We start from the raw sequence: 12,533 nt of genomic DNA, 5'->3' as shown, positions 1-12,533 counted from the left end.
TGGTACCTCTGGGAGGATTAAGCAAGGTGAAGAGTATAAAATCCTAAGCTGGTGTCTGGCACACAGTAAATGCTCAGTAGACCAGTGGCTGCCGTTGCTGTTGGTGGTGGTGTTACTGTTACATCACCACCCAGTGCCAAGAAGGAAGACCCTCTCCAGCCCCTCTGTCCGTGCTTAAGCCAGGAGACCCCGAAGCAGCCAGCCCTAGCGGTGGAGGGAAGAAAGCACGGCCCCCCATTTGCATACAAGGGCTGGGCAGCCCATCTGCTATCAAAAAGTTAGGATTAAAGGATCAAAGTTAGGCTCGCTGCCGCCGTCAGTAGCCTGAACCTCCTGCCCACACAGGCGCCCGGAGCCGGGGCCCAGATGGGAGAAGGCTTCTGTCTCAGAGATACTTTGGAGGGGCACACGCATACTTCTGCATATATGTGTTTCTAAACAGCCTCTCGGACAGCCTTTGCGGCTCCAGCTTTCCTAAAAAAAGCTCTGAGCACCGCTTTCCTTCAGATGGACACAGTGGGAGGAATGCGACAGCTTTCCTTAGATTCACGACTCTCCCACACAGCCCCATGGGCACTTTTAAAAAAACACCGACAGCATCAGCTAGTGGTAGAAGATGGAATAGGTGATGTTCTATCCATCTCCTCCTACCGAGGCTTTGGAAAGCCTGGTGTGAGATTAAAATATTATAAATCCGTTGGCAGTGTTCTCTAGGGGTTTAGATCCAATGTAACCAAAATGAATTAGTCATTTTATTAAGCAGTTTATGCATAAAGAGCAAGTTGATGGCTGTAAGACAAAGGCACTCTATTTCCTGACGACGTTCCCCGTCCCCGCATGCCCAGCAGGACCTGCCACCTCGGACGGTTCATATTTGATCTTCCGTGTCTGCCGACGTGCTTAATTAATCCAAAGGATATGTAGTCAGACGCTTCTGATTTGGGGTCCCCTGTTTGGGGCTTTTTTATTCAGGTTGGATCTAAAGCCGTTTGATTCCCGCTGCCGTTGCCCTTGTCTGTATATTGACAGTGTGTATGTTGCAGGAGTGAAGTGGGGGAAATAAAGTCCCGCTCACAGCTCTGGGCAGCCACATGTCTCAGCTGAAAGGTTTCCAGTGGAAGCGCTGAGCCCGGCAGAAAGCCAGGCTCCCTGGCTCCAGATGAGGAGCTACAGGGATGTTCTGTCACTTCTCCTGACACTGAGATATGCGGCTTGCCAGACGTTGGAGGGGGACACAGGTCGCTTTGGAGACTGGGGATCAGCGGGACCCCACACTTCCCCAAGTGGGGTCACCTGACATAGGGAGCAGCCTTGGTGTACCTGGCGCAACACAGACTTTGAATACATTGCGCGCACCAGGTATCACCTTTCTAGTTCCTTCTAGAGAAAGTCTCAGTCAGGTGCTAAAGCATCTTAAATCCCTATAGAACACCTGTGAATCTCTCCTTTTAACCAAGGAAGAGCCGGCCTCAAGCTCAAGGTCTTGAGCAGGCGATGGGGATGTAACTAGAATTTAATAACATCAGTTTCTTGATTTTTCCTTTGTATTTATTTTAATGGTTAAAACCCCTTTTTTATAATACAGAATCCCAATGATCTACTTACAGTAGTGAAACAAATATTCCTTTAAAATATATTTAAGTTAAAAACATCGAATCACATAAGGACAGATATCAAGTTGGTAATATTTGCGGGGGCAGGTGGATGCAGCTTAAGATGTGACATGAGTCACCAGCAATTTGACGATTGGGCCCCCCTGGGTTCAAATCCAGCTCCGCCTTTTTCAGCAAGTGTCTTCCCTCTGCTGGGCTGCAGTTTTCTCATCTGGAAAATGGGGAGGATAGCACTGTCTCATGTGGTTGTTTTGATGATTAAATAAATATCTGCAAAGTCCCTGGCGTATGTCAGGGTGTGGCAGGGGGGTGGGGGGCGGATGAAGAAATGTCAGTTCCCTGGAGCTTTTGGCTCAAGATGCTGGGTGGGCATCTCATCTGCTCTTTACCCCAGCTTCCTGGATATGGGCGCCCCATCTGCCCCAGAATGAATGTTTGCTAGAGTTGGGAGGATGAAGGCCAGAAACGAGTGTTTGAAGAGCCAGAGCCTGCTCTGAACCCAATCACCGCCCACCGGCACCCAGAGCAGCCAACAGGGAGGAGAGGTGAAGCTGGCACCAAGAATTACCCAGGCATCGCCAGCCTCTCTGAGCCCCACGTCCTCATCAGTAAAATGGGTCAGTTGTCGTGAAGATGAAGCTAAGCTGTGTTTCTGGGACGGTAACTCGGGGGGGACTGGCCAGGATGGTGTACCAGCGTGTCTTGGTCTAATGGGAGCTGTTTCTCCTGGTGCTTCCTGGGTCTGGATTATTCTCTCTCAGCCCCCTGCTGGCTTCCTCATTTCCTTCAGGGCTCTGCTCAAATGTCACCTCCCTGACCAGGCTGCCTCAATTAGCACACTGCCCCCAAGCACACGCCTCAGGCCACTCCCTCCCCCAACCCTGCTGTTTTTGTTCTCAGCCCCCTTAGGCTGCTGGTTTATTTGTCCTTTGTCCATCTCTCCCCTCTAGAATGTCAACCCCAGGAAGGCAGGAATTTCCTCTTATTTACTGCTCTATCTCCAGGGCCCAGAAACTTCCCTAAGTAGATGCTCAGGATGTATCTGGCAACCGAAGAAATGGTATCTGACACATAGCAGGTGCTCAGTAAAAAGGTACTAATGAATAAATGGCTGAATTACAGCCATAAAATAGCCATAAAAATAATTAGTTTTTTCCTACTGCTGTAACAAATGACCACTAACTTAGATGCTTAAAACAAGCAACATTTCTTGGGCACCTACTATGTGAAAGGCCTTGGGAGAAAGGGGTTGCTGAGGAATGAAAGCTAGATGCCCCCAGACCCCTGTGACTGTCAGCTTCTCTGAGAAGCCTCCTCCCAACATTTCAAAGATTTGCTGTCATTTCTGTCTCTTTCACTTTGTATTTGTAAGAGCGGCCAGTGACGTTTAGCTGAGGCATCAACTGATACCAGTTGGACAAAGTAAAGCAGGAAGCCCTTGGATGTGTCAGCTACCTCACCTGAGCATTTTACTTATGCGTAACCTGGCAGAATCTTCCAATCCTCTGAATGCTAATATTTTTTTTTCTACCTAACTCAATTCCCCAGCAATGTAGCTCAGACCTCCGTGGATTTCTCCCAAATGGGGGAGTTGGGAAGAAATGAGTTTACCCACGTGCCGTAAAGTCTAGGAATTCTGTGGAGAGGAAATAAAGAATGGAATATGCCTGGGGAAGTAAGTGATCATCGTTGCTATACACTCTTCAGAGCAGGGACCATACTCAACCCACCGCCCTGTTCCTCAGTAGTTGGAGAGGATGAACATACAGGAGGATCAGAGCCCAGCACCTGCTGCTTTGTCTTATGAAGCACACTTGTCTTCCTGGACGACTGGTGAAATGGGTGCAGCAGGAGGGAAGTAGGTTAGGCTTAAGTGAGAACTTCCTTCCTATGAGACTTGGAATCTAGCAGCTCCTTAGTCCTGCCTTTCTCACAGTTGGTATCCAGCCAGTTGCCATGTATTATGGGTCGAATTGTGTGCCCCCAAAAGATACGTTGAAGTCCTAACCCCTGGTACCTGTGAATGTGACCTTATTTGGAAATAGAGTCTTTGCAGATGTGATGATGATAAGGGAAGGTCCTTAGGGTGAGACCCTAATCCACCATGACTGGTGTCCTTATAAGAAGAGGAGAGAGATACACAGAGAAGAGGGCCAAGTGCTGACAGAGGCAGAGATTGAAGTAATGCCACCACAAGCTGAGAAATGCCAAGGATTGCGAGCAACACCAGAAGCTAGGAGAAAGCGTGGAACAGGTCAAGAGAGCACAGCTCTGCCAGCACCTTGGTTTTGGACTTTGAACCTCCAGAGTACACACGATGTATTAGTTTTCAGAGGCTGCCATGCCAAATTTCCATAAACTGGATGGTTTAAAACAATGGAAATTTATTCTCTTGGTTTTGGAGGCCAGAAGCCCAAAATCAAGGTGTTGGCAGTGTTGGTTCCTTGTGGAGGCGCACAGGGAGAATCTGTTCCATTCCTCTCTCCTAGCTTCTGGCGGTGGCCGGACATCATTGGCATTCCTTGGCTTGTAGACACATCATTTCAGTCTCTCTCTCTGTCTTCACAGGGGCTTCCCTGTGTGTTGTCTCTCTGTGTCCTCTCCTCTTACTGTAAAGACACCAGTCATTGGATTAGTCAACCCTAATCCAGTCGACCTCATCTTAACTTGATTTCATCTGCAAAGACCCTGTTGCTAAATAAGGTCAGTTTCACGAGTTCTGGATGGACATGAATTTGGGGAAATGCCGTTCAGCGTAGAACACCACACCCCCTCAAGCCTAGAACACCACACCCCATCAGTTCTTCCTATCTACCTCTTGTGACTGAGCACTTCCCCCCAGTCCTGCTGCCACCGCCCTGATCCCAGCATCGCTGCCTGGACTATTGCAGTAGCCCCCTGTCTGGCTCCCTCTACAGCCCATTTTTCTTGCAGCAGCTTGGATGAGCCTTTGAAAAATGCGAATTAGAACATGTCACTTCCTAATGCTCTTAAGATAAGTCCTTTCCCCATCCATGTTATCTGACCGGGATGTCAGTTACACGTAGACAGGGCCACTACCGTACGCCCCACAGATAGATGCTCAGCAAACTCTTGCTGAGTGAAGCAGGTGCATGGACTCATAGGTCCCCCTGTGAGCTCTGCCCACTGTGGAATGTACCAGCACCTCAGCATGGGCTCCACACCCACAGACTCCAGAGTCTAGCTGCAGCTCCCCAGGAGAGGCACTGTGGCTATCCCCATTTTACAGACCAGGAAACTGAGGCTCTGAGAGGCAAAAGAATAATCACATATTGGTTTGGGTCCTCTGGAAGCATTCACATGCCAAGATGGCACCAGATGTGCAAGAGATTTATTGGGGAAGATGCCTCTGAAGGAGAGGGAGAGGAGGAGACCAGGAGAGCCTTCACTTGGTGATGCTGGTCTAACACCTGGGAAGGGAGAGACGGAAGGAAGGAGGGTTGGTAGGAGGAACCCCAAACTGCAATGCAGCTCTGAAAAAGTCTCAGCCAAGCTAAAACTAACAGGAGCCCCAAAGCAGGATGCAAAGCAGTCTGCTCAGGCTGCTACAAGAAAACACCACAAACTAGGTGGCTTAAACAACAGAATTTCATCTCTTACAGTTCTGGAGGCTGGGAAGTCCAAGATCAAGGTACCAGCAGGGTTGGTTTCTGGTGAGAGCTCTTTTCCTGGCTTGTAGATGGCTGCCTTCTTACTGTGTCCCCACATGGCCTTTCCTTTCTGCACATGCAGAGGGAGAAAGCTCTAGTGTCTCTTCCTCTTCTTGTAAGGACACCAGTCCTATCAGATTGGGCCCCACTCTTAATGACCTCATTTAACCTTAATTACTTCCTTAAAGCCCTGGCTCCCGATACAGTTGCATCAGGGATTAAGGCTTCAACATACGGATTTGCGGGAAAACATTTTAGTCTATAATACTAGGTTGCCTTTTCCAGCATCGGCAGGAGTGGCCCAGCCCTACTGTCTCTGTCTTGCTTGGTCATTGGCTGGGAGGAGGCCTGGGGAAACCTGGCCTCCAAACAAGCACTGCAATATATCCGAAGGTGCAGCGCCTGGAGACTGTCACCAGCTCCTCGCAGGACGTTCTTCTTGAAGGGAGAGCTGGGTGGCACATCCCACACTGCCGCAAGTCATAAGAATAAGCGTAACGCTCACTTAGACTCTGTTAGGTGCCAGGCACTGTCACAGGGGCTCAGCATGCTCATGGAGTCCCTGCACAGCCCTCTACAGTAGGTCCTGTTGTTATCCCTGTTTTACTGAGGGGGAAACTGAGGCTCAGGGGACCTAAGTGACTTTCCCTAAAGTTGTCACGGCCAGGATTTGACCGTCAGCCTCCTAACCTGTCCCTCTCCCCCTTTATCTGAGAATGACTTTGGGAATTCGGAGGATTCACAATGTTCAAACCTCGTGTCAAGTTCAGCTATGAAGGCGTTTAATAATCACCCTCCCTGAGCATCCCAGCGCCAAGGAATAGGCCCAGGGCCAAAAGCACTCACTTTGGCAGGACCACAGCCTTATCTGGTGATAACCAATGTTGACTGAGTGTGTGCCTCAGGGATACTTGTAATAGAAATTTGGAGCCCAGAGAAGTTTGATGCTTTGTCCAAGGTCACACAGCAAGCCTGTGGCAAGGCCAAGAACAGCGCCCTCATGCTCGTGCTTCTGGCCTAATAATCCCCATGCCCTGCCTCAAGGCAGCTTAGCCCACTACAGAGAGTCACCAGGCACTCTGGGTTCAAATCCCACCCCTGCAACTTCTGAGCTCGGCGACCTCGGGCACGTGGAATCTCCTCTCTGGACCTTCATTTCCTTGCCTGGAAAATGGAAATAGCAGCATCTACCTTATTGGGCCTCACCTTGGAGAAGTGATTTCACTCCCCCATGCCTCAGTTTCCCCATCTATAGAATGGGAACACAACAGCCCTCCTAACAGTGTTGTGGTGAAGGCTGTATGAATTCTAATGGATGTAAAGCGCTCCGGCTGTTAGGATTTGGCCACAGCCTGACTTTGGCTGAGTCACCTGAACCTCCCCCGACTTCCTCTCTCAAATCGGGGATCTAGGAGGAAGCACAGTGTGGGAAGAAGAGGCCGAGGCCCAAGGCGCCATCTTGGCCCTACCACCAACTCACTGGCAGACTTCAGGGAAGTCACGGGACCCCACTTTTCCCCAGCTGTGCACTGGGGTAGGGGTGTTGGACACTTGACAGATTGTCCCTCCTCAGTGTGACTTTCTAAGCTGGAGCCTTTGAGTCCCGGAGTGGAGCTCAACGCAGGATTACTGGATTCTGAGTCTCCCAGGCACTGATGAGAGTATACGAGGTCTTACCCTGTCCTGAGTCTCCGTGGAGTTTTGCCATGTAGACAGCAGCTCCTAGAACGTCACGGGACGGTGTGCTGCCCCCTCTCAGGGTAACAACAGCAGCCAACACTTATCAAGCCCTGCTGTGCATCCAGCACTGTGCAAATCTCTGTACACGTTCTCTCATTCAGTCCTTGCAGCCCCATTTTACAGATAAGAAAATGGAGGCTTGGAGAGGTTAACTAACTGTCCAAAGGTCACATGGCCAGTTTAGAGCTGCAGCTGACACCAGGAGTCCTTAAATCATGCTGCCTCTCTCAGTAATCTTTTTCAGTCTTCTCAGTAGTAACTTCTGAGAAGTAGAAACTAGTATTTTCTGACTCTTTAAGTGGGGAAACTGAGGCTCAAGACCAGCTCTGGACTTCATGTTCTGAGAGTTTAACCACTGTGTTCTACCCTGTACTGGCAAATGAAGGCAAAGAGAGCCTTGGAACCCGCTGACCCCGTATTGAGTGTCCACTCGCCACCCACCTCCTCCAGTCTCTCCAGGAGGCCACCTGCGGTCAGCTTCCCCTGGACAAAGAGCACAAGGCAGCAAGGGATGACCGCAGGGCCTCCGAGCAGAACAAGCATCAATTTCTGATCCCTGGGAATGAGGTAAATGACATCCTCCTTCACCCGAGCGTCATCTTTTGGCTTGGACAGGCTCCTGGCCAGCCGGCCCCTGAGCCATGAGCTGGATCTTTCCCACCTCCCTGGAACCAGAGCGAGCCCTCCACGCCACTCTCAGCTGCAGCCTCCCGTGTTTATCTAACCTCCCTGACCCCGGCAAGCGCTTGTCGCCTTTTTCTTCCTTTCTCAAAAACCAGGACACAATAGGAAGCGTTTTCTTGAACTTATTAAAAAATCCAGACTTGTAAATTAATTTGTCCGTGTTGTACAAAGGCAGTGCAGATGGACTCATTAGCATGCACACAACAAATAATTATAGATGAATTTTTAGCTGGCCTGCCTAATGCGCTTGCTGGGTTAATTATGTCAATGTATAATTACATCAGCCCGGGGAGACATAATGGCATACCCTGCTGAGCAGCCCCTGCCTAATGACAGGGCGTGGGGGAGTGCTGACAGAGGAAAGCCAGCAGCAGCGTTCCCGTGCACCTGCTTACCTCGACACAAACACCCATTGTCTGAGCCTCTCACCACCTAAACAAACAGGCGGAAGAAGAGGGGTAAAATGCAGAGGTGGCCTTGTTCCAGCCAGACCTGAAGGTCCCCAAGTATAGGCTCTGCCCTATTTCTTCCATCAGCAGATATTTATTGGGTTGGACTCTGGGTCACGCTTCATTCACCCACAAGGGGTCCAGTGGAGGAGCAAGAACAGATGTAGTCCCAGCCCTGCCTTGTTGTGGAGTTTGCAGTCCAGCAGGTATTAATTAGGTACACTTGCAAATCAATGAAAATTGGAAGTACAGTGAGTGCTGTGAAGGAAAGGTGCAGGCAGCTGGGAGAACTCATACTAGAAGACCGACTGGTCAAGGAAGGCTTCCTGGAAGAATTGGCATTTGAGTTGCCAAGATGAGTAAGCATTAACTAGCTGAAAGGGATAGGGGAGGGCAGGGTGTCCCTGGCAGAGGCTCCCTGCTGTACAAAGTCTTTGAGGTGGGAAGGTGCATTTGAGGGACTGAGAGAAGAAGGCCAGTGTGGTTTGCACTCAGAAGGGCAGGAATAATTGTGAGGGCTTCCATTTGTCCTGAGCTGACCAAGTGCCAGGCACCGTGTTGAGCATTTTACATGAATCTTCATCACAGGCCCACGAGGTCGGTACTTTTATGGTGAGACACAGAGAGGTAGCACCATTTACCAAGGTCACACAGCAATTCTAAAGAGCAAGTATGGATTAGACCAGGACCAGGGACATCTGACTCCAGGGTCCACACCAGCAGAGAGCAGTGGCCAAGCAGATGCCGGTGGGAGATCCCAAAGGAGGGACCAGGAAGAGAGAGGGCTCTGGGGCATTAGAAAAAATGTGGACCAGACCAGCCTCCTTGGTCTGAAGCGAGGAGGCCCTGGCTTTCTTGGGACCCCATGAACACCTACCTACCTGCAGCTACCGGGGTCGAAATATCCACACCACTGGGACAGGAAGTCTTTGTGGCATCAGAGAAAGAGACCCAGACTTGAGTCTCTCCTCCACTCTTCAGCAAGTCACCTGGCTTCTCTGAGCAGTCTCCTCATCTGTGAAAACAAGTTAGATCCAGGCCAGCCTCCAGGGGATGCTGGGTGCACCATGAGAACCTATTCCCAGGACTGGCTTTGTAACATGGAAGATGCTGCACCAACCTCCTGCCCCAGGTGGGGAGTTGCTGGAAGAAGAGTTGTTGGATTCTAGATCTGAAGGAAGAGGAAGTGCTTGCTAGGTGACAGAGTGGGAGAGGGGACAGAATTCCAGGGGGAAGGACCTGGAGTCCTCAATTTAGCTATTGGGAAATACGGAGACATCTTATATCCAGGTGTATATCTCGCCCCCAGAAAAACTATTGTTTAATAACCGGCCACAAGTGTCACAAATGATGGTGTGTTGGCCCAGATCCATTGGAAAGCACCCCAAGGGTTATATGCGCCAAGATGCTATTAGGGAACCTCAGGTGAAGGAAAATAGGGAGGGAGCTAGGAGAGGTGGGGAACTGGGTGGAAGCATCCAGACCACATTATAGCCTAAGGAAGGAAGCACTGGGGAAGGCCACGGCCCAGTCCTCAGCCCTCAGAGCAGTTTTGTGTCCCCCAGGAGCAGGTCTGCCTCTATCCTCGCTGCCTGCAGGCCTTGTCTGGGAAGTCCCATGAGAAGGCTAGGCTTGAACTGATGGATTTCAGAGAGTGCCTGCTAGGGTCCTTGCTAGGTGATGTTCCCTGTGGTTGGAGGTGTGCAGGACACAGTCTCATGGCCACCACAGATGGCAGCTAGAATCAGGAAAATGAAGTTAGTATGATAATTCTTATTATTATTCCCAGCTGGGCAGGACAGCCACACCCGTGGGGGTGGCACATGCTCTCCGGAGCAGGTGCCTGGAGATCTGCTCCCTCATAAAGCGGAAAGTCCACGTTGCTCCTCTAAGCCACCAGAGCGATTCCAGATGGCTTCTGTGGATGGCTCCTCCCACCCAAGCTCCCTGGCCCTGTGGCCTCAGCTGGGGCAACCCCTGACCCCCAGGGTTCCCACCACCCCTGTCCTCCTCTCTCTGTGCAGACCCCGTGCCTGTGTTTGAGGCTTCACGCAGCCCAGACGACAGACTGCAGTCCCCCAGCTTCGACCCCAGCGGGCAGACGCGGCGAGAGCTCCACAGTTCGTGGAAGAGACACCCTGAGCTCCTCGGCCCCAAAGGTACTGATAAGGTTTTCACAGAATGTCCATAATAAACAGATGGGCTGGGGATCTTTGGCAGCCAGACTCGGCCACCCTTGTGAGGGGAAGCGGGCAGGGAACTCAACTGGATCATAATGTTAGATGTGGGATGGGTTAAGGTGCAGTTCTGCTGAGACAGACCAGCCCCAAATCGCAGAGGCTTAATATATTTGAAGGGAGGGGAAGTGGCCGGGGGCGCTGCCCGCAGCCATTCAGGGACGCAGGCTGTGGTAGTCCGGCCATCGTCGGCACTCGACATCCAGAGTCACAGTGAACGTTGACACCCGGCCAACAGGCAGAGGAAGAACAGGGAGGACCGCGCTGAGGCGGTGGGAGCGGCGCGCTTCACGTTGGCCACGTCGCCGCTGCAGAGGAGGCTGGAAAGTGCCGTCTGGCTGTGTGCCCAGGAGGAGAGGGAGATAAGATGTAGTGAACGCAGCACTGTCTCAGCCCCAAATGAGACAAGTTAAGAAACCAGCAAAGCTAAAAATAATAGTGTTTGGGTGTACGTATGTTGTGATAAAAATGTTTAAAAGCAAGAGAATGGTGAACAAAACTCAGCATGGTGGTTACCTCTGGAAGGTGAGGTAGGAGGTTACCAGAGGGAGGAGCAAATAGCAGGTGAAAGCCATTGGTGACCATCCAAGTTTGGGATGTTCATTGACCTGCAGGCACTGTCGTAGGCACTGGGGACACAGCCAGGAACAAAACAGACAAAAATCTCTGCTCTCATCATGCTGACCTTCTAGAGGGAGGGACTGAGTATCAGTAATTGTTAGTAAAATATATAGTATGTCAGTTGGTGAGAAAGATTTGGGGGAAAAAATTGAGCAGAGAATTGGGGGAGTCAGGTGAAGGGATTCTTGTTTAAGGAAGGAATGAGTAGGATTTACCTCAGAGGTCAGCAGGCTTTTTCTGAAAAGGGCCAGAAAGTAATTATCGCAGGTATTGCAGGTCATGTAGTTTCTGTCACAACTACTTAACTCTGGGTGAAAGCAGCCATAGATAGTATGTAAATGAGTAGGCATGGCTTTGTTTCAATAAAACTTTATTGACAAAACAGGTAGTGGGCCAGATTTGGCATGTCGTGAAGATAAAATGGGCTGAGGCCTGTCAAATGAAAGCAGGACACAAAGTCTCTTCTCAGGAAACAGCCACTCTCTCACAGTCCCCCATTTCACAACCTCCTCCCTTCCCCCTCCCCACATTACGTAGAGAGCACCTGCTGTAAGCCTGGCCCTAGTCAGGGTCTTCTGGGGAAGATTTACAGTGACTAAAATAACAGGACTTTGCCGACTCTGGTCCTGCACCTGGAATACGATTCCAACCACACTGACAAGCCAGGACTTGGCAGTTCTTCAGCCCCTGCTCATAGGTGTACACACCTCTGTGAAGCCTCTGAGGTTCCCCAACAAAATTGTCACTCCTTCCTCTGAGGTCCCTCTGAGGTTCAAACTTCCTTCTGTAAGAATAACAGTAGTTGTGGAAATGGCCTCTTGAGAGCATTTGCTCTGTGCAGTGTGCCTTTCACACAGCATCTCACTGTCTCCTGGCATCAATCTTCTGAGGTGTCATTGGCCTCATTTTACAGATGAGGAAACTGAGTCACAGAAGCCGCAGGTGGCCAAGTGGGGAATCAGAACAGAAGTTTTTGACCTTGGTCCTGGGCTGTGTTTCTCCTTGAGGACACTTGTTATTCTGCATCATGATGGTCAAAACTTGCCTTTTTGTTCACTGTTGTGGCCTAGGCACCTGGAACGTTCCCAGTACGTGTGTGTGTGTGTGTGTGTGTGTGTGTGTGTGTGTGTGTGTGTGTATGTATTATAAGCTGACTGCTGTACTAGCCTCTAGAGTAGAGGGGCTCACTCTACAAACCGCCTAGCTCTACACTCACCCTTCTGTGCCAGGATCACAGTAGAAACTTAAAAACTAGGACAGGATTTAACTGAGTCACTTGGACCCAAGGTTGGGAGAACAAATTTTGGAACTCTTGAGCCACTCACCCTCAATGGCTGGCCCCTGAGCAACTCTCTCTCCATGAGTTTGGTGCCAAAGGCACACACTGATCTCCAAATGAACTGCCACGGGGCCTGTAAAGATGGACCTGACGTGGGCCCTGCCCCAGGGCACCTGCAGGTAAGGGGCGATGACTGAGCATCTGAGTGTGTGCCATCAATTTGGGGGAAGGGAAAACAG

General features: G+C 50.5%; 1 protein-coding gene across 15 annotated transcripts in view; it reads left to right on the top strand.

The window, feature by feature from the left end:
* Window positions 1-12,533, top strand: part of CUX2 (cut like homeobox 2) — a 271,019-nt gene that overhangs the window by 216,575 nt on the left and 41,911 nt on the right. For all 15 annotated transcript variants that reach the window (XM_067015971.1, XM_059040793.2, XM_067015979.1 and 12 more), the window contains one exon: window positions 10,182-10,316. In XM_067015971.1, the coding sequence (XP_066872072.1) occupies window positions 10,182-10,316 (135 nt within the window). The remainder of the gene's footprint in view (window positions 1-10,181; window positions 10,317-12,533) is intronic.

The sequence above is a fragment of the Kogia breviceps genome, chromosome 15 (assembly GCF_026419965.1).
Source record: "Kogia breviceps isolate mKogBre1 chromosome 15, mKogBre1 haplotype 1, whole genome shotgun sequence".
Lineage (NCBI taxonomy): Eukaryota > Metazoa > Chordata > Mammalia > Artiodactyla > Physeteridae > Kogia > Kogia breviceps.
This window is presented reverse-complemented; position numbering and strand designations above follow the sequence as displayed.